Source organism: Nannospalax galili, unplaced genomic scaffold (genome assembly GCF_000622305.1).
Source record: "Nannospalax galili isolate Female #2095 unplaced genomic scaffold, S.galili_v1.0 scaffold652, whole genome shotgun sequence".
Lineage (NCBI taxonomy): Eukaryota > Metazoa > Chordata > Mammalia > Rodentia > Spalacidae > Nannospalax > Nannospalax galili.
In genome coordinates, this window is record NW_008332152.1 from 18,552 (window position 1) to 41,003 (window position 22,452).

Genomic DNA, 22,452 nt, shown 5'->3' on the forward strand with positions numbered 1-22,452 from the left:
GACCTCACTTTATTTTGTTAGTCAGCGGCTTATGTAGCCTTGGGGGGGGGGATGGACTTATGGATGCGTCATGTGGGGTGATAGGCTTTGGGCCACCAGGAATTTACCACGTCAGTTGTAACTGGGTAGAGGCAATCTTAGATCAGGCTTCTGCTGAGTCACCTCTACGCGGAAGTGACAGGCTAGAGACAGGTCGCTAAACTTTAGCCAGGCTCAGGAAAGTACTACAGGCCTCACTGTCCTCCATGCCAAGCGTTCAAGGGTCCCGGAGGCCCAACATTCCATGCTCTCCCCAGAGGTGGCACAGTCCAGAATTTGGGAGACTTTTCATTGTGGAGAATGATGGGTGTGGCTGATTCAGAGCCAAAGCCCAGGTCATTTGAGAATGATATAAGATGTGAGGTGTTCATAAGACTCCCACAAACAGCACCACATACCAGAGAGCAAGCCACTACATAAAGCTTAAAAGCACATCAGCAGAACTACATGATCTGGGGGACAGCAGGGTCTGGTCAAGCCTTGGCTCACTTCTCACCTCCATATGACCCTGACTCATCTGACACCTTGGGGTCATCTATCAGAAAATGACCAGTCTGGGGTCTGACTGTCTCCATTGCTTCCCGGATGATACCACTGACCATGTGTGACCCAGCCACGTGTTAGGTGTGTGGATTAGAAACTCTACTGCCGTTGGACAGGGGGATATCATGCTGCATCAAAAAGAAACCAAAAAGCTGCAAAAACCCGTGCAAGAATCCCAGCTGTGTGTCACAAGAACGAAGCTGGGCTTAGAACCACTGCAGACACCAACCAGAGCATTTTTGAGAAGCTAAGGTAGAGGTCACGGGGGAGGGTGGTATGGGGGGCAGCGGACATTTAGGGCAGCCTGTTCCAGCATGAAACACACCACCATGTCTTTATCAAAATACATAAAATTACGCCAAGGAAGAGAGAATTCAACCCAAGTCCAGGGCTCTGGCTCCTGGGAACATGGCTCACTGGAAGACACTTGGAATTAATGCACTGTGCTAAAGCTAGGTGGATGAGCAGGGGAAGATGGGAGGCTCTGTGAGCCTAACGGTGCTCTCAAAATTATGGTTTTTGAAGGTAACTAAAACTAATGTCCACAGTTAAAAATGGAACTGCCACGGTGGTGAGGTAGGGAGAAATGGCACAACTGTGGAGGGGGGTGGCCCTGCTGTCACCCTGGGGTGCTGACGTGAGCGCCAAGGAAGAGAGAATTCAACCCAAGTCCAGGGCTCTGGCTCCTGGGAACATGGCTCACTGGAAGACACTTGGAATTAATGCACTGTGCTAAAGCTAGGTGGATGAGCAGGGGAAGATGGGAGGCTCTGTGAGCCTAACGGTGCTCTCAAAATTATGGTTTTTGAAGGTAACTGAAACTAATGTCCACAGTTAAAAATGGAACTGCCACAGTGGTGAGGTAGGGAGAAGTGGTACAACTGTGGAGGGGGGTGGCCCTGCTGTCACCCTGGGGTGCTGACGTGAGAGAGAGGGAGGTACCCAGGAGACTTTTTTTTTTAAAGGTATTAGACTTTTTTCTCAGTCCTTAAGCACTTTAATCTCCCTATCAATGGATCCTATCCATCACATGCTGGGGCTCCGACATTAATCTTCCTAGAGCTCTTTTTCAATCCACCCTGTACACTTTGTATTTCTTTCTGCCCTATTTGCTCTTTTTCACTGTAAATCTGTACAATATTCACCATTAATATCCACGCCACCATTTCTACATTAGGCTGTCTTGAAATTTCTTCTGCTAGAGAAATGAGTCCATTGCTTTTCAACTTAGCCTCAGGCAAGCTTTTAGATTGGGGGCAGAAGCCAGCCAGACTCTTTGCCAAAATATCCCAAGCACTTCCTAAGTCCTTATTTCCCTCATGAACTACATCGTTCTCAGCACTACTTTCTTCCAGGCTCCTACTAGAATGGTCTGTTGAGCTCTGCTTATGGCAATCAACCACTTTTCTAGCACCTGGGTCGAGGGAGCCTCAATTGGTCAATTGCCTCCATTGGACTGGCCTGTGGCCAGGTCTGTGGGGCATCTTCTTGATTACTGAGTGATATGGGAGGGCCCAGCCCACTGTGGGTGGTGCCACCCCTGGGCAGGTGGGCCTGTGTTGTATAAGAAAGCAGGTGGAGCGGGGGCTAGGGAAGCAAGCCAGTAAGCAGTGTTCCTCCATGGCCTGTGCTCCAGCTCCTGCCTCCAGGTTCCTGCCCTGAGTTCCTACCTTGGGCTCCCTGATGAACTGCAACCTGGGAGATGTAAGCTGAATAAACCCTTTCCTCCTCAAGTTGGTAGTGGTCAGAGTGTTTTGTCACAGCAATGGAGAGACAAACTAGAATACCACCTGACATGGGATAATTGAAAGCATGCCACACATCGGTCCCCATCTACACAGAGTGCATGTCATGCAGGTCACCTGTTCCACTCCTTATGAAAACTGTAAATTGGATAAACCCAAACTGAGGCTTGCCAAACCACAAACAGAGATGCCTGCCCAGAGACTGGCCTTCCAGGTTCACACGCAGGAGCATTGCGTGTTGGGCAGAAGGTGAAAAGCAACACCTGGAAAGAACTGGAAATAGTGGCCGTCCACACAGGCCGGCTGTGCAGCTGTGGGCACCGAGGACAAGGGAGCTGGACTCAGGGCCCCACAGGAGCAAGTGCCATCTTCACAGAGAAGGCGCTCAAAGCAGCCACCTTGGGAGGTGTGGCGAACGGGTGGGTGAGGATGTGAGTGTGTGTGTGTGCATTCAGTGGACATATATGTGTGTATATATGCGTGTTCTCTATATACGTATGTATAATATGTGTGTATATGATGAGAGGTATGTGTACGATATGCATGAATGATGTGTGTATGGTTTAGTGGTGTGTGTATGAGGTGTATATGGTGCAGTGTGTGTATATGGTGTGTGGTAGGGTATGTGGTATGCGTAGTGCATAGTGTGTGTATATGTGTGTGGTGTCTATATGGTGTATGTATATGGTATGTGTGTGGTGTGCATATACTGTGTATGGTGTGTATATATGATGGGTTTATGGTATATGTGTGTGTGGTACATGTGTGTAGTGTATAGGTGAGTTCTGGGTGGTATATGATGTGTGTATATGTTTGTGGCTTGTTATCTGGTGTGTATATGTGGTATGGGTGGTGTGGTGTGTGTATATGTGTGTGGTTTGCTATGCTGTTGTGTCCTGAGAGGCCTGGTTCCTCCAAGGGGTGGGACCTGCTGTGGCGAATTGACTGTGGAGAGTTACCTGTGGAGGGAGGGGCTTTGGGGCGCCGTCTTGGAAGGGGAGCAGCGGCGCGGAAAGATGGCCCCGGTGTCTCACCTGCATGGATAGGAGAGGGGCCATTTACCAACCTGGGGCGAGACTGCAGGCCCATGATGCATGGGCGAAAGCTAACGGAGACTGTGGGTCGGTGAGGAAGCGATCTGGAACAGTGGGCCAAGCTGCACAGAGCTGGGTGCCGGGTACAGGGTGTTCTTTTCTTTGTGAATCTCTCCCCTCCCCCACAAAGATATAAACTATGAAAAATTCAGATAAAGATGTGCTGTATGGTTTGTCTACCCGCTCCAGGGGCAAGGGACCCTAAGAGAACTTGGGCAACAAATTAGCGCAGGTCAGCAGGATGATCACGCTAGGAATGACAAACCACAGGAGGCTGGAAAAAGCTAGAGAGCTAATGGCAGCACCGATGTGTATTTTACAGTGGATTACAAAATCTGTAACTAAAAAGAGGCCAGCCACACAGAAGTGTGGGCCACAGCTGTGTTGTAAATGTGGGGAAACAGCCCAGTTGCAGATATATGAAGATTTATTAAAAGTTATAGAAAAACAGAAAAGCTGTTGCGGACCATGGACACTAGTGGAGAACCCAGAGAGGGGGTGCGGCCACTTTGCATAATAAAGGATGAGCCCCAGGCAGGAGAAGCTGAAAAGGCCAGGGAGGTCCTGGGAGACCCAGTTACAGAGCTGGAGAGAGAAAAAAAGAGACACTTTAACTTGTGTAAGGTCCAAAGACTCAGAGGAAAAGACAGATAATAGTAAAAAATAAAAAAGGAGATGACCTAAAAATAAAAGTAGTTAAAGCGGCCCCTCAGATACAACTATTGAGACAAAAAGAAAAAAATAAGCTTACAGTGCTGTAGCTAGGAAATACTCCACACTGGAACTGTTAAAACTAGGAAAAAAAAATTACAAGCAAGCACTCAAAGAGCCCCTGGCCATGTGGCTTGTGAGAGTGTGGGACATGGGAAGAAATGACATCAGTCTAAGTCCTTCAGAAGTTTCACAGCTGAGTTACATAACCACCCATCCCTCCTTGAGATATAGGCTATTCAACCCAGGCCAATGCAGGGGGAGCAGTCCTTAATGGGATGGCTGGTGCAAGGCATTAAAGATACGTGTTCATCACCAAGAGAGACTCCCACGATTAGCAGGGGCTGGAGGACTATAAAGGAGTGGCAGGCATTACTGAGAGAACTAGGTATGAGAAAAACAATATATGATGTCCAGTTCACTGGGCCAGATAAGACTGTGTTCACCAGAGATATAAAACAAAGCTTAATTCAACTGGGACCTCAAAAATGGTATGGAGCATTAATGGTTTTGCTAAGCCTTTAATAGGACGGGATCTTTGTGAAGTGAGACAGGCTTTGGCAGAGCTAAATGATTCTAACCAACTTGTAAAATGTGTCTGTGAAATAACAGAACACCCTACAAGAGATATAAAAGAGACCAGACAGAAAAAATGGTCTGTTTGGGTTATTCGGAGACAAATGTGGCAAGACTTATGTCAAGCCCAAATTCCCAGAGAAAAAAATTGATAGAAAACCAAATTCAATACTAAAGAGTTTCTGGAAGGCTTTAAAACCAGAACAATAGTTTACAAAAGGCATTCAAAGAATAAAAACTGTCCCAGGGGTGGCTAAGAAACCCCAAAGATTAAATAAGGTGTATTTCTCTCCTGATAAAGACTATACTAGGGGTGGAAGCAGGTTTTCCCACCAAGTTCTTCCCCAGCAGCCAGGTGTGGTCAATGGAGAAATGACAGATACGGCTACAGTCAGGAGGCAGTCCCAGGGCCTGCGTGCAGGATCAAGCAACTGGAGCCAACACCTGTAAGTGTATCAAGAATAAAAGAATCCAAAGAGACTGCATGTAAAATCCCCAAAGTGTGAAATGACTCCAAAGGGATAACTAAAGATAGTAAAGAACCAACCAAGTTAATGCCTTGTGCCTGTGAACCTGGGGTGAGATCGCTGGCCCCAGAGGCATGAGCGAATGCTAGCGGGGACTATGGGTGTGGCACGGTCTGATAAGGCGGGCTCTGAGTCTCAGCAGCAGGCTAGGCACTGGGTAGTCATTCCTTTGTAAGTTAATAAACTCACATAAAATATATTATATGGTTTTTCTGATCACGCAGGAGACCCAGAGAGAATTCAGGCCACAGAATTGGCGTAGTTGGCAGGATATGATGAAACTGAGAATGAGTTTTAGAAGAGCGCTAATGGTGGTGCTGATGTGGTTTTTGCAATGGGTTACTAAAAAGAGGCCAGCCACGCAAAAGCGGGAGCCACAGCTATGTCGTAAATGTGGGGATATGTTGCCAGTATGTGAAGATTTGTTAAAAGTGACTCAAAGGCTAGAAAATCTCTTACCTTCTCTAGACTCAAAGGAAGTGCCTGGAGAAGAGAGTGGCCACTTTGCATGATAGAAGATGTGCCCCAGGCAGGAGAAGCTGAAAAGGCTGAGCTGGCAGACCCAGTTACAGAGCTGGAGAGAGAGAAAGGTGGGACACTCTGACTTGTGTAAAGTCCAAGGACTCAGAGAAAGACAGATAATAGTAAAAAGGAAAAAAGAGCTAACTGTGCTATAGCTAGGAAATACTCCATGCTGGAAGTGTTAAAGCTAGGAAAACTTACAAGCAAGCAAGCAGAGAGCCCCTGGCCACGTGGCTTGTGAGAGTATGGGACATGGGAGGAAATGACGTCAGTCTAAGTCCTTCAGAAGCTTCACAGCTGAGTTATATAACCACCCATCCATCATTATGACATAGGCTGTTCAACCTAGGCCAATGCGGGGAGGGGGGGCAGTCCTTAATGGGATGGCTGGTGCCAAGCATTAACGATACATGGTTGTCACCAAGGGAGACTAACATGATTAGCAGGGGCTGGAGGACTATAAAGGAGGGGCAGGCATTACTGAGAGAACTAGGTATGAGAAAAACAATGTATGATGTCCAGTTCACGGGGCCAGATGAGACTGTGTTCACCAGAGATATGAAAGAAAGCTTAATTCGACTGGGACCTCAAGAATGGTATGGGGCTTTAATAGCTTTACTAAGCCCTTTGATGGGACAGATCTTTGTAAAGTGAGAGAGGCTTTGGCAGATCTAAATGATTCTGACCAGCATGTAAAACATGTCTGTGAAATAACAGAACACCCTATAAGAGATATGAAAAAGACCAGACAGTAGAAGTGCTTTAAAACCAGAAGAACGGTTTACAAAGGACATTTGAAGGATATCAACTGTACAAGGGGTGGTTAAGAATCCCCAAGGATTAAATGAGATGCGTTTCTCTTCTGATAAAGGCTATACTAGGGGTGGAAGCAGGTTTTCCCTCCAAGTTCTCCCCCAGCAACCTGGTGTGGTTAATGGGAAGATGACAGATGTGGCTACAGTCAGGAGGCAGATCCAGAGCCTGTCTGACTCAGGGAACCAACAAGTGCAGTGGGAACAGGAGAAGCCCCCTGCCTCCTTAGCCCAGTGCAGGGTCAGGTAACTGGAGCCAACACCTGTAAGTGTGTCAAGAATAAAAGAATCCAAAGGGATAACTAAAAATCGTAATGAGCTAACCAAATCAATGCCTCGTACCCATGCTATGGTACCTAACAAGGATCTATGGAGAAAACAGTTAATACAATTGGACAAAACCTTTCCATGCTTTATGAGACCTTGTCTATGACTGATTTAATATATGTTAACGTTCCTTTGAGTGTTTTACAGATGTGAAACCCATTTGAAAGACACCTGAAGAAGCAAAGGCCAGCTATAGACAACTGTTAAGAAAATCTACAGTACCAGGGATGGGTTGCCCCCCTATTTGCTGTTGGTCAGAGAGAGCTCCTAGAGGTCCTCCAATTCACCAAGGCTATTGCCATTAATGTTGGTTCTACACCAGAAAGGTCAGTAAGGCCATGTTGCTGAGGACACTGCATGTTGTGAGCACAGGAGAAGAAGAAGAGATGGAACTGAGACTAAGCCAAAAAACTCCATGCCAGTGGATGGATGATGTTCATATTGCCAGAAGGTTCTATACAGATGGATGGGAAGATTGTAAGAGCAGAGGAAAGGGGTGGAGTGTCTCCCGATTGGCTGGTTCTGCCAATGGGCGGGTCTGACACAGAGTGGGAAGTAGGAAAGGAAGCCGGGAGCCATCTTGGAATGGAAGCCTGGAGCCGCTGGTAGAGTGTGTGATGTAGGAAACTCGCAGCCAGCGCAGCAACTCAAAGACAGAATGGACAGACTCCTGTGGGCCCGGGGTGAGATCGCTGGCCCCAGAGGCGCGAGCAAATGCTAGTGGGGACTATGGGCGTGGCACAGTCTGGTAAGGCAGGCTCTGAGTTGCGGCAGCAGGCTAGGCACTAGGTATTCGTTCCTTTGTAAGTTAATAAACTCACACAAAATATATTATATGGTTTGTCTGATTGCGCAGGAGACCCAGAGAGAATTCGGGCCACACTATGGTACCTAACAAGACCTATGGAGAAAACAGTTAATATGAATGGACAAAACCTTTCCATGCTGTGTGAGACCTTGTCTATGATTGATTTAATATATGATGTTAACAGTCCTTCAAGTGTTTTACAGATGTGAAACCCATTTGAAAGATACCTGAAGAAGCAAAGGCCAAGGATAGCTGTAAGATTCTTGAGAGTTTTATCGTTGGATAAGATAAAAATAGAGGATCTCAAACTATACAATTGTTAAGAAAAGCTACAGTACCAGGGGTGGGCTGCCCCCCTATATGCTGTTGGTCAGAGAGAGATCCGAGAGGTCCTCAAATTCACCAAGGCTACTGCCACTAATGTCGGTTATACACTAGAAAGGTCAGTAAGGTCATGTTGCTGAAGACACTGCATGATGTGAGTGTGGGACGAGAAGAAGAGATGGAGCTGAGACTGAGCCAAAAAAACTCCATGCTTGGAGAAGAAAGGATCCCCTATGATTCTACTCAACAATGGACCCCCACATGCTGCACGCTATGGACACGCCAAGCAATGCCTGCAAGTGCAATAATGGCTCCACCAACATACGTACAACTGACAAATTTCTAATTGGATAAGGCCTGCTCCTAAGGGCGGAACACACATCTGGTGCTGTAGACCAGGCCAACCCCCTGTGTCAAGAAAGGCTACACACCATAGTGGGGAAGCCATCACAAGTATATTGTTTAATGAATATAGTGCACTTACTGGGATATCTTCTAGGCATTTGCATTTACATTCGTGTTTGTTTATATGTGTCTACTTGCTTCCATTTGTCTTTATAGTAGAAGAAGCACCACTGAGATAGAGCAATGGCCACAGCTTAAAGACAGATAATGGGGAGGACTAAGAAGTCACTATCTCATCATGATAGAGGAGAGATAACCCTACATCTGTCACCCCCTCCGAGGCTCAGGGACCTTAGCAGAAGATTGGTGGAAAGATTGTAAGAGCAGAGGACGGGGTGGAGTATGTCCCAAGCAGCCTGGTTCCTCCGAGGGGTGGGGCATGCTGTGGAGGACTGACTGTGGAGAGTTAGCTGTGGAGAGAGGGGCTTTGGGGCACCATCTTGGAAGGGAAGCAGTGGAGTGGAAAGATGGCCCCAGTGTCTTGCCCATGTGGATATGAGAGGGGCCATTTACCGACCTGGGGTGAGATTGTGGGCCCGTAATGTGTGGGCAAAAGTTGATGGAGACTGTGGGCAGGCGTGGAAGCAATCTGGAATGGTGGGCTGAGCCGCGCAGAGCTGGGTGCCAGGTGTTGGGTGTTTGTTTCTTTGTAAGTTCCTCCCCTCCCCAATACCAAAGATATAAACTATGAAAAATTCAGATAATGATGTGTTGTAGGCTTGTCTACCCGCTCCAGGGGCAAGGGACCCTAAGAGAACTCGGGTGACAGCTGTGTATGTGGTATGGGTAGTGTATGGTGTGTGTATATGTGTATGGTGTGAAAACTCTCCTCTGTTCTGCTGACACACCTCATATCATGCACACACACTTGTATCAAACATCACCCAGAAAATAAATGCACATATACTACACACATACATACAACACATCACATATACATACCACATATACCCCCCCACACCACACCCTGTACACACACCACTACACCACCAACCACTCATATATATCCCATATACATATGGTATGGTGATTCATGTATGATGTGGTGGTTTGAATGAAAATGCCCCCATTGGCTCCAAGTATTTGGGCATTTTGTCCCCAGTTGGTGGCGCTGTTTTGGGAGATCTTAGGAGGTGTGGCCACGCTGGAGGAAGCAGGTCACTCAGGGTAGCTTAGAGAGTTCTTAAGCCTTGCTGGATCTCCAGTCACTCTCATTTCCTGTGCCTGCTTGAAGATATGAGAGCTTAGCTTCCACTCCTCCTCTAGCCACCTCTGCCGCCATGCCTCCTGCCATGATGGACTCTTGCCCCTTGGAACCATAAGCTCAAACTCCTCCTCTAGCCACCTCTGCTGCCATGCCTCCTGCCATGATGGACTCTTGCCCCTTGGAACCATAAGCTCAAATAAACTCTTCCTTCTATAAGTTCCCTTGGTCATGGTGTTTCTATCACAGCAACAGAAAAGTGACTAATGTAGCTGGTATGGTGTATATCTATGAAATGTGTGTATGTGATGTGTGGTACCTGTGTATATGTGTGTAGTCTTTGTGTGTATGTGGGGGTATGGTACATGTGTGGTACATGTGTGTAATAGTCACACCTATGTGATGTGTGTAGCGTATGTATGTATGTGTGGGGTATGGGTGGCATGTGGCGCATGTGTGTAGTATATGTGAGTATGTGGTCTGGGTGGTATGTGGTGCTTGTATGTATGGGTGGTATGTAAGTATGTGGTGTGTGAGGTCTGAGTGGTGTGTGAGGTATGTGTGGTATGTGAGGTGTGCTTATGTGGTACATGCGTGTGGTGTCAGCAGAACTGAGACCCTCTGTCCTTCCTGGACTGTCACGTATGTAGGTACATTAACTGTTAATATATTTAAGTAAATACAACTTCAATATGAAGAAGACAGACCCTCCAGATACCACAAGGAGCTTGAGGCCTCCCTGGCTGGGTGCAACACGTGCCTGTAATCCCAGCACTCAGGAGGTGGAGGCAGGAGGAACAGCAGTTGAGGCCAGGTTGGGCAACTTAGTAAGACCCTGCCTCAAAAAAGTGGGGTGTTCCTGGGGATATGGTGCAGTGGAGGACACCTCCCTCCATGTGTGGTCCTGGGTCCCACCCCCAACATCAAAATAAAATCAAGTAAATGAGATAGAGGAAAGGGAAAGAAAAGCCCTCTTAAAGAGTTCGTTGCCCATGAGCCCAAGTTCAGGAACACAGAGTCCACTGCAGGTGACCCTAGCCACTCTTAACCCAGGCACTCTGCCCTTAATCTAAGACAATGGTGTCAAATTTGTTGTCACCCTAAAAGGAAAAGAATTATGCTTAAGCTGTACACAGTATGTCCCAGGCACGTACCCGATGGGGAGCCAGGGACAGAGACCTAGGCACCGGGTAGACCAGGCATCTGTCTACACAAATGGGCACAACAGTTGGGTCCTAGGAGGCCAACCCTCATCACTAGGAGTTCTCTGAGCAGGCCCAGCCTCACAGTGTCTCACACACAGAGGCATGGAGGTGAGGGTGCAGTGTCCTCACTGGGGGCGCAGAGAGGTGCAAAAACATTCTCAGCCAGCTAGGAGGTATGTGGGGTTTTCACTCAAAACCCCAAGAGGACCGCAGACCACTGACAGGTAGAGAACAGCCTCAAGAGACTTCTTTCTAGTCTCTACTACAATTCTGAACTTTCCACTCAGGAGAACGGCTTCCGGGTATGCCTGCGCAGAACAGGAAGTAAGGCAGAGACAGAGGCTGAGCCAGCGCTAGCCAGGCCCTGGGCATGGGCATTAGCTGGGGAATAAGTTCCACAGGAGGCAGAAAAACAGGACAGGGCAGGGCAGCTCTTCTGGGGCGAGGCAGAGGCCCATTGTCAACTGCAGAGCCATGAAACATGGGGTCCACAGACAGGGTCCCTCCTATTCGTTCTATCCCTTCAACGTGGGATTGCCAGGCAGGAAACTCGGCCCACGGCGCCAGGATGGAAAACAAACACCCACCCAGCTTTGGACCCTTCATGGAACACAGTTAGCATAATCCTGCTGCTCTCCAGCATCACTCCAAGTCCTTTGAAGTTACCTTCAAAAAATTAACAGAACTTGGGACCAGGGAAATGGCTCAAGGTTAAGAGCACTGACTGCTCTTGCAGAGGACCCAGGTTTGAATCCCAGAACCCACATGGCAGCTGACAACTGTCCGTAACTCCAGTTCCGGAGGAATCTGGCACCCTCTTCTGATCTCCATGGGCCCTGCATGACACAGGGGCACTTACCTGCAGGCAATACACTCATACACATTAAATAAAAATAATGAATAAATTTTTTGGTCTTTTTTGAGACAGGATCTCCCTGTAGCCCCAGCTGTCCTGGAACTCACTATGTAGACCAGGCTGGCCTTGAACTCACAGAGATCCACCTGCCTCTGCCTCCTGAGTGCTGGGATTAAAGGCGTGTACTACCACGCAGGGCATAAATAAAATAATCTTTACGAAAAGAAAATGAACAGAACTAGAAATAGAAAAACCAACACAAAGGCCAATGAGGTGGCTTGGCCAGTAGAGGTGTCTCCCACCAAGCCTGACAGCCTGAGTGTGATCATCACCCGGGAGAACTGAGTCTTACAAGTGTCTTCTGACTTCCGCATGCATGCCCCCCATAGTAAATAAACATATTTAGAAGACAAATGCAGTAATGAAATTTCAAGGGATGTTATCTCTCTCCTGTTTTTAACCAAATAGCCGTCACCAAAAAGATGAAAGGTAACAAGTGTCGGTGAGGACAGAGGAAGAAAGGAGCCTCTGACCCTGGTGGTGGGGATCTGAATTAATTCAGCCACCAAGGAAAACCACGTGGAGGCTCCTTAAAAGAATGAAAAAGAGCCAGGCGTGGTGGCGCACACCTTTAATCCCAGCACTGGGGAGGCAGAGGCAGGTGGATCTCTGTGAGTTCCAGGCCAGCCTGGTCTACATAGTGAGTTCCAGGACAGCTGGGGCTACAGGGAGACCCTGTCTCAAAAAGACCAAAAAAAAAAAAAAGAAAAGAAAAAGAATATCACATAATCATGGAACAATCCCACATCTAGAAACAAGACACCGGCATATCAAAGACAGCTACGCCCACAACCAGTGGAGTGTTGTCCCCAGCAGCCAAGACAGGAAATCAATGCAAGACTGGTCAGCAGACGCATGAACAGAGAAACTGCAGTGTGTACACACAATGGAATAGGATTCAACCATGAAAAAGGATGTGATCCACCACTTGAGATGGGTGAACACAGAGGATGCCAAGCTAAGGAAATCAGCCAGCTACAGAGAGACCAGCACCACAGGCTCTCACTCCCATGTAGGATCTAAAAGGCACACTCACGAGAACAGAACGGTCACCACCAAAGCCCAGGAGGACGTGGTTGGGGACATCTTGGCCAACAGACACAAACTTTTAATTACTCAGGAGGAACACATTCAAGAGGTCTGTAGAGCAATATGGTGATGTCAACAGTGACATCATCCATCCAAAAACTTCTAGCAGACCATGCAAGTCCGCCAGAGGGCAAAGGAAAGGTCAGGGGCTGCGTGTTAAATAGCTTGGTTGTCTCCATCCACAGGAAACACACAGAGAGACCACTGAATGCAATAAACACAAGTTTAACTTGTCGGCTAATGAATAAATAGTTGGAAGACTAAAAGCAAACAGATCACGCTCTGCTGGGACGACGGACGTAACTTTGACGGCAGCTTGTTTTGAAAACAGCACAGCATGTTTTAAGCAGCCCCCTTGGCTTGGCCGGCATCCTGTGGCAGTTGGGAGCGCTGGTGTTTGAGTGAGAGTCCTTGCTGGCTGTCGCCTCCCCAGCATTCTGTGAGATGCAGGGCAGGGACACAGACCCTCTGAGCTGAGGCTCTGGCCCCAGCAGGCATTCTGTGGAATCTGTGTCCGAGGGCTGGCAGAGCCCTGCCTGGCTGGCACCACACCCCCTCCTCCTACTTTATGGCAGACACGCAGAGCCCAGTGCCCCGGGTAGAAGGAGTGCTTCCGGAGCCAGGGCCAACTCACCACACCGGTTCTCGTCCTCCCCATTGGGGCACTGCGATATCCCATCACACCAGAGAGAGGAACTGATGCACTTGCCCGAAGAGCTGCACTCCATCTCGGACTCAGAGCATTTATCTTCCACTGGGAGAGGAAATAGGAAGCAGGGAGGGAGACTCATCAGGCTGAGCAACCACGGAGCCCCAGAGCCCTCAGGACTTTTGTCCTTCCCCTCTGGGCCCTAACAGGAGGAAACACCTTCTTTCCCACTAAGGAAGGAGTGTACCATCGTCAGCACACACACAGAGCTGGGCACAGTCTTCAGTGGAGCTGATGGGAAGGCCCCTTGGGTTTGAGCAGTGCTCACACATTCTCTGCCACCCAGTGGACCTCGGGGAGCCACCTGGCGACCACATGTCTGAATTACCCCAGGCCAGTGGCGAGAACACAGGCTGCAAGGACAGGAGGTGGCCAGAGGAGGGGCCACGGGCACAGAAAGATAAGGGAGGGTGGGTTAGGGGCTTGGGTGGCCGCTCCAGCCTGGGGAGCAGGGTCACAGTCACACGCCAGGTGGGCAGCAGGGAGACCCCAAGACTCACAGAACTTCCAAAGCAAGCCGGCGGCCACAGCGGCACCCGCGAGGACAAGGCCCAGTGTGAGGGTGACACATAGTGCTTTCTTGGTCTCTGTGGGAGAGGGAAGAAAGGATGCTCAGGTCAGCAGTGTAAGAAGACGGTCCTTCCCCCGTGCTTCTCAGTGTCCCACAGAGTGACCACAGAGTCCTGATAACCCAGAGTTCAGTGGCACACGTTAAGAGGGGCATGATGGTGCATGCCTGTAACCCTCAACGCTGGGTCGTCTAGAGGGGCAGGAATATAAGGCTAGCCTGGAATACATGAGCTCCCATCTCAAAAAAAAAAAAAAAAATCAGATGTTCACATCCAAGGTGCACTCAATACCATAACCTACCAACCATCCCAGCTAAACTCGCCATCTTTAAACTGATTTAGAGCACTCGAATCATCTATACCTGGGTAAAACCACCAACACAAAACCTGTTTATCACACAGTGCTGTGTTCCACAGGCACCTCACACTGGAACTTAAAAGCAGATGGTTTATGGGTATGGTACGCTGCCACACCACCATAAAGTCCACAATCCTTGTTCAGCTACTGTAAGCAGGGACCCTCCAGTACCATATTCAGAAATAATATACATTTTAAATTTTATGCATTTGTTGCATGCTGGAGATCAAATGCAGAGCCTCACACAAGCTAGGCAAGCTCTACCCCTGAGCTACAGGCCCAGCCCAAGAACAGTGTCCCTTATATATACACAAATGTCGGTGTGAATGCTAAGGCTGGTGCATGGGGGTGGAGGGGGGGCCGTCTTACTTCAGGAGCATGAAGCTTCATGCTCTAGGTGGACAAAAAGCAGCAGCCGCAGTCTGAAATGAAGTCGGTCACATAACCATCCTGCCCTTCAACAGCCACTAGCCACTTATGGCTACTGAGACTTCCATTAAATAAAGTTAAGTGGAATTAGGGGCTGGAGAGATGGCTCAGCAGTTAAGAGCACTGGCTACTCTTGCAGAGGACCCAGGTTCGGTTCCCAGCACCCACATGACGGCTAACAACTGTTTATAACTCCAGTTTTAGAGCCGATGGTCTCTTCTGACCTCTGTGGGCATTGCACAACACGGATGCACTTACATACACAAAGGCAATACACTCATAAACATAAAACAAAAATAATAAAATATTTTTTTAAAATAAAGTTAAGTGGAATTAAAGGTGTATAAATTCAAGTGCCCGAGAGCTAAGCAAGTGCAAGATGGTTTAGTGGGCAACAGCACTTGCCGCCAAGCCCACTAACCCAAGTTCCAAACTCTCTGGCACCCACAAGGTGGAAGAAAGAGCCAACTCTCACAGGTTTTCTGCTGACCACCACATGCAATCTGTGGTGTTCCCCCACAAACAAACAAACTAACAAAAAGTCACATGTGGTCAGCAGCTACTGTCCTGGACACGGCGGCTGGCGTACATCTCCGGTGCCAGCGAGGCCCTTTGACTTGACCACAGGGTCAGTGAGCTCGGGGCAAAGACTACGCTATGAAGAAAATAATTTGGAGAAGGTTTGTAAGACAGAGCCAGATGTCAGGGAAGGGACTCCCCCTCCCTGATACCTTGTCCCTGATACTGGGTTAAGGCTTGTCCCTGATACTGGGTTAGGGGCCCATCATTCCACAATTCCCACTCAGGGTGCAGGCCCTGTCTCAAGTCCTTGAAGCTTTCCTTGGAAGAGAGACAGAGAGGTGGGGCCAAGCAGGGCAGAGGCAGACCTTCCCTGGCTGGAGGGTGTCTGCAGACCTGGACCCCCACCTGCATGTATCTGAGCTTCAGGGCAAGATCAGGTCAGGCTCTGGAGCTGGCCAGGCCGGAGCGGACCCTCCTTAGGACTGGAAGCCACATCTCTCCCCTTGTAACTAAGTCCTGCTAATGCTTCTGAGGCTTTCAAAGAATTCTCAGAACTGGTCCCAGTCCCCATCAACAGCGATTCAGTCCCCACCAGGGAGTGGGCATCAGCCGGCATTCCCAGCAAGCTCACAGGGAGAGAATCTGGTCAGGTAGCGATTTTATCAAAAGGAAAACTAGGGGTGACTCTGCCTTAAGGCACCAGGGTGCAGAACCAAGAAATGCATGAAGAATTCCTACAGGTCCACCTGACTCAGGACCAAACAGACTTTTCTCCTTGGGCGACTCAGCATGCCATTGTGGCCGAGAAAAATAACATGCTCAAGGCTCGGAGGTAAGCACTTGCCTAGCGTGCTCGGTGGCCTCGGCTCATAAAACAAAACAAACACCAAATCAGTAACTAGCTGGTGAGTAAAGGTGATTAAATCAGGTGCCCTTGATCCCCCATTTTGGGGCTGGCAGACAATCCGGCCAGTTCCTTCCAGAACATGTCTACGGAGAAGCCCCATTTCACCTCTGGACAGGCATTTGTCACCAGTGGAGGTCAGCACTGTTCATCTACAACTTCGTCCTCACAGCCCAGGCTGCTGTTGATTCAACCCTGTGGCATTTCTCTGTTGACTTTGAATTCTCCAAACATGCTTGTAGAATGCATGTGAGCTCTCATTCAAACTGAAAAATCCCATGACAGTCGCTAAAGCAAACAGGTGGGGTGAGTCTTTGAGCAAATTTCCTCATGGTGTTTCTGAATTTGTGTTATCAAAATAGCTTGGAAAAGCACTTCAGAACTTAAGATTACATTGGCAAAAACGTAGACCTCTTGATTTCTTACACAGCGGTAACAAGTCTTTTCGTTTCTTTTTTTCCTAAGGCTTATTTTTATTTATGTGTATGTCAGATACAGTGCCCTCAGAGACCAGAAGAGGGCGTTCGATCCCCTGGAGCTGGCGTTACGGGTAATTGTGGGTGCTGGGAACAGAATCCAGGTCCTCTGCAAGAACAGCAAGTGCTCTTAACCACTGAGCCATCTCTCCAGCCCCAGTAACAAGTTTATCAAAAATAACTGCAAGGTGAGTTCAGGAAATAATAAAACTGCTAAATTACTTTTGAGATCGTGAGGAATGGACATCAACTTGCACTTTGCTGGGGGCGAGGCCAAGACTGTGGTCTAAGAACCTGGCCAGGTAGTGATTTCATCAAAGCACAGCCGGGGGTGACTGACTGTGTTTTATAATGTAGGTTTCATAAGTGAGGTTTTCTAGTGGAAATCACATGCTAATGTATAGCTGTCCCTTCTGCAGGCAAATGACAGAAAATTAACAAACCCAGTCCTTCTGTTATTTTCTGTTCATCCCCTTAAGAATGTAGAAGTATTCAAAAGGGTGTTCTGGGACCTTCCACGCTCTGGACTGACCACTTTTGGAGGTGTGACCTCACACAAGGCCTTTTGACTTCTGGCTAACAGGTGCCTTAACCGCCATGGATGAAGGCCCGACGCTCAGCCGGATGGCTCTGGCTGGGTCATCATCTTGGGGAGGGCTCCCCATGTTCTATGGGATGCTCAGCAGCTCTAACCCCTACCGAAGAGATGCTAGTGATGCTCCTCCCCCATCAACAACCCGAACTGCCTTGGATACTAAGATTGTCCCTGAGGATCAGGGTTGCCCCTGGTGTCGCCAGAAGACAGAGGTGCAAAGCAAGCACTTCTTTGGGCAGAGAGACATTGGATGGAGGGAAAGGAGAACCGGGTATGGGGAAGGGAAATGCAGAAAAGGTATCATGAAGGGATGGGGCGAAGATGGGCAGACAGACTGAGGCTAGAGGAGAGGGAAGGGCGGAAGAGCCAGGCAAAGGCGCAGGGACAGAAGCAGTGGGAGAGGAACAGTGGTTGTGGAGAGCCAGGAGGGAAGACAGACTCCAGAGACCAGAAGCTGATGGTTCTGATTCCTGATGAAGTGGTGGGTGGCCCACAGGATCCACCTCATTATCAATCTTTAACCGTCCACACTGCTCAGAGACACCAGGGCCCATTTGGTAAAACACAAACTATCCATTAAAACGCTCGTCGGTAGAGCCTCTGCTCCCTTTCCACCAGACAGGCTTGGTACTGAGGCAGCCTGAGTTAACAGCTGGCGAGACGCAGAGGATCTGGAGAGACAGGGTCCCAGTGACAGGGCAGAAGAGGAGAGTAAAGTGAACTCAGCGTGCGTAACCAACCTTCAGCCGCTGCTGTCCGTGGCTCTCCAGGACCTCGGCCTGAGTGACCCTGGGGAAAGCAGCATTTCTGTGCTAACCCCAGGCCCTCTCCTGAACACAAAGTCATGTGGGGCCACATAAACCCAACCTGCTATGCTCAAGGTAAGACAACAGTTTACTCCCACCCTTGAGAGCTGTTGATTCAAGAAAATTCATCCATAAAGCACAAAGGCAAGAGAGGAGCCGCACATCGAGCCTGTTCCCAAAGGCACGTGGCGGCAGGCAATGGGACGGAGTCTCACATAGCGTTAAAGCGAGGGGACGGTCTCCCCTGCCAATGGGGGACAAGGCGGGTGCCCAGAGCTCTAACCAGTTAGAGAGTCTGGGACAGACTGGCCCCCATCACAGAGCAGGTGACAGAGTAGGCAAGAACAAGAGCCACTAGGGAAGGCAGACCCAGAAACTGCGGTCTCTTAGGGGAGACGTATGAAGAGTCCTACTTGAGGTGCACTGTTCTCCTGACTTGGGCTGTCTGTGGATGACAGATGTTGTCGAGGTGTGCGTTGTAACCCTTGGGGCGTACTGGGGCACTGAAGATGGGTAGTCCTGAGCCGGATACACTTGGTAGACATTAGGAGCCACAGGTGGCCTTTGGGGGTAGGCGTGCTCAGGTTGGTACCCGTGGTTTTCATAGTAAGGTCCAATACCTGGTGATGACCCCTAAAGGATGGAAAAGAAGATAAATAACTTAAAACTTACCCTAAAGACTTAAAAAGTTGTTTTATTTATTATTTTTATTTTATGTGTATGAGTGTATTGCCTGCATGTGTGTAAGTGCACCTGTGTCATGAAATGCTACGGAGGTCAGAAGAGGCTGTCGGATTCCCTGGAACTGGAGTTATGGACAGTTGTTAGGCACCGTGTGGGTGCTGGGATTCAAACCCAGGTCCTCTGCAAGAGCAGCCGATGCTCTTAACCACTGAGCCGTCTCTCCAGCCACTGTGTTATGTTCTTCTCATGTGTGCTATATGATACATGGAAAAAGCAAGCAGGTTCACCAAGGGCTTGGAAATCACACCAACTCATACATAACAACTGGGCTCCAATTCTGAATGAACTAGAACTGTCAACTGACAGTGTGTGTTTCATTTTACTTTGTTATATTGTTGTTATTGTTTCGGTTTGATTCATCTGTTTTTATTATTTGTTCTTTGAAATAAAGAAAAGATGACTGATAATTAGATTCAGTAGGAAAAAATTTAAAGAAAAATTATGTACACATGTGGGGCCAGAAGTCCCTGGGCTAGTAGCCACTCCTCTGGGTCCTAGCATCAAGGTATAAAATTATGACCGGCACTGCCAGACTGATGTCCAGGTTAGTCACAGCTGCTGTCCAAGAAGTCACCTCCTGCCCAGACTCCACATTCACCGCCTATATGCAGTGGGAGCCATTCAGGGTCCCCTTCCCTCACACAGCTGGCCACAGTAAGCATCCTGATGCCTTCATGCATCATAGTGCAGAGGACACAGATGCCCACCAGAGAAACTTGGGGTCAGAGCGTGTACTACGTAAGCCTGAAAGGACGGGACCTTGGCCGGGGGTTAATCTGCTGCACTATCCCACTGCGGATTGCCTTCCCAAGACCAGCACCCTCTGGACTTCAAGACCTAGAGCTCCCTTGATTCCCTCCTCGCTTTCAACAGCTGGGCCTCTCCTGCGGGACCACAGTTACCCCATCTATGTCTTGTGGTGTGTGCAGTTAGTTTTTGTCAACTTGACAGAAACCTAGACACCTGGGAAAATGAATCTCATTGAGGAATGTCCTCCATCAGCTTGGCCTGTGGACATGTCTGTGGGGCATTTTCTTGGTTGCTAATTGATGGGGGTGGTACCATCCCTAGGCAGGTGGATCTGGAGCAGGTGAGAAAGCTAGCAGAGCTCTTGCTGGATAGCTTATTGTCAACTTGACACCTGGGTAGAGGGAACTTGCCCTGACTCCCCTCAGTGATGAACTCTGACCTGGGAGATATAATATACAATAAATCAGTGGTCAATTGTGCTGGATAGCTTATTGTCAACTTGACACCTGGGTAGAGGGAACTTGCCCTGACTCCCCTCAGTGATGAACTCTGACCTGAGAGATATATATACAATAAACCAGGGGTCAATTGTGCTGGATAGCTTTAGTGTCAACTTGACACACTTGGGTAAAGGGCGCCTTAATTTGGGGAATGGCCTCCATTGAACTGACCTATGGTCATGTCTGTGGGGCATCTTCTTGGTTGTTGAGTGATGTGGGAGGACCCAGCCCAGTGTGGACAGTGCTACCCCTGGGCAGGTGGGCCTGTGTTGCATAAGAAAGAAGGCCGAGCAGGGGCCAGAGGAGCAAGTCTGTAAGAGTGATCCTCCACTGTTTGTGCTCCAGGTTCCAGCCCTGAGCTCCTTACCCTTGATCCCCTCAATGATGAACCATAAGCTGTAAGGTGAAATAAACCGTTTCCTCCACAAACTGATTTTGTTTTTATCACAACAATATAAGGAGATGAGGCTAGAGAGAGCCGGCCATAAGCGGTGTCCTCAGTGGTCATGTCTGGAGTTCCCGCCCTGGCTTCCTTCCATGATGGACTATAAGCCAACCTCAACCCTTTCCACCAAGAGTTGCTTTGGGCCATGGTGTTTATCACCACAGCAGAGAGCAATGGAAACAGGTGTCCTTGGCCGAGGCCACTGAATGTTCACATTTTCAATAATTAATTAATTAGCATTTATTTAGTGCGTGTGCGTCGCATGTGCGTGGCATGTGCACTCAAGTATGTGCGGGGTCAGAGAACAACTCGTGAGAGTTGGTTCTCTCCTTCCACCATGTGGGCTCCTGAGATTGAACTCAGGTCGCCAAACTTGGCAGCAAGCACTCTTACCTACTGAGCTATCTTGCTGGTCCAAATGTTCAGAATTTTAAGAGGCCTACATGCAGACTCCCAGGATTGACCTGTGCTTAATAACTCATTAGTGCTCTCCTTCGAAAGTCCAAAGATTATGAAGTGAAGCCAGACCAGACGTTCCTAGTCTAAGCAGAATCAGGTGAGCATCTGGCCCTGATCCCAACCACTTACGAATGTACCCACGGCCTGACCTCTCCAGAGAAGGGCCAGGACTCACCAAGCACTTTGCCCCAGGGAATGCTTGGGCTGAGCGCTCAAGATTTAAAAGGGATCCAGTAGAAACCAAGCTTCAGTAACTGGTAAAGGGAACACTGGTGCATTTCCTGCAGGATCTGGAGCACGAATCGTATTAACCATTAAGTGTATAGTAAGAGCATACAGTGAACTGGTCAGGCACCACGGGGACAAAGCCAACCGCATTTGCTGTCTTAGGGAGTGGGCTCTGGGAGGGACGGGCCACTCAATGCCTCACCCAAGAGAGACTGTTCCGAATTACCAGACACTGTTGGCGTGCCTCACAGCCTCTCTGTCTTCCCTGAATGCCCTGTGCCCTATCCAGCCTCTGCCTACACACTGCTGTTCTCCAAGCAGGAAGAACATGTACACAGTGCACTGGGCACAGTTTCTGCCCAGCAGCCGCCACATCTGAGCCCTCCATGCCATGGTGGCCTCCTCCCACCCCTGCTTCACCCTTTCTGACAACACCTAAAATGACGTCCACAGAGGCTCCTGCTCCGAGCTCCTGCACCTCTTAAAACCACTGAGGACACACTGGGGAATAACAGGAGGAAGAGGAAGCAAAGAAAAGGGCAGGGTAATAATTAACCACTTACTGAGTTCAAAGCCATCCTGACCGTGTCAGCAGCATTAGGACAGGGTGGGTATTTGGCTACTTCCCGATGACCTAAAGAAAAGAAGTACAGAGCTATAATGTCTGTCTCCGTGCTGGTTACAATGCTGGAATGTCTCCATGTTGACTAGCCCTTAGAAGGCAAGTCTGGAAAGTACTGAAGGCCAAGTGAGGGTCATCTTGTGAATATCTGGCCCCTTCCAGAAGATTTAACTTACAGGAGAGAAGCACAAGGCTGGAATGTCTCCATGCTGGCTAGTCTTCAGGTCAGTCTAGAAAGCACCACAATGCTCTGGGCGAGAGCCACCTTGCACCAGAGCGAGCTGCAGTTCAGCCCGACCTTGATCGTCACCCCACACACACACTTCTTCCCAAGCCTCTTCATTCTTGGCAGATTTATGCCACGCACCTTAGTGTTTTCCTCTGGGGTGCAGACAAACCCATGTGGCAGGGGCTGGGGTGTAAGTTTAACTACTGTAGCCTGGAGATCCTGACCTTGAAGAAGGGAGGGGCTGCCTACAGGGCTCTCAA

At 48.9% G+C, this 22,452-nt stretch overlaps 1 protein-coding gene across 1 annotated transcript in view; it reads right to left on the minus strand.

The window, feature by feature from the left end:
* The window catches only part of Tmprss2 (transmembrane serine protease 2), a 49,179-nt gene that overhangs the window by 16,574 nt on the left and 10,153 nt on the right, over positions 1-22,452 (minus strand). The window contains exons 2-5 of the mRNA XM_008827408.3: positions 21,905-21,975; positions 18,629-18,848; positions 14,057-14,143; positions 13,482-13,601 (exon numbers count right to left, since the gene is read on the minus strand). Coding sequence (XP_008825630.2) covers positions 13,482-13,601; positions 14,057-14,143; positions 18,629-18,848; positions 21,905-21,919 — 442 coding nt within the window. The 5' untranslated portion in view covers positions 21,920-21,975. The remainder of the gene's footprint in view (positions 1-13,481; positions 13,602-14,056; positions 14,144-18,628; positions 18,849-21,904; positions 21,976-22,452) is intronic.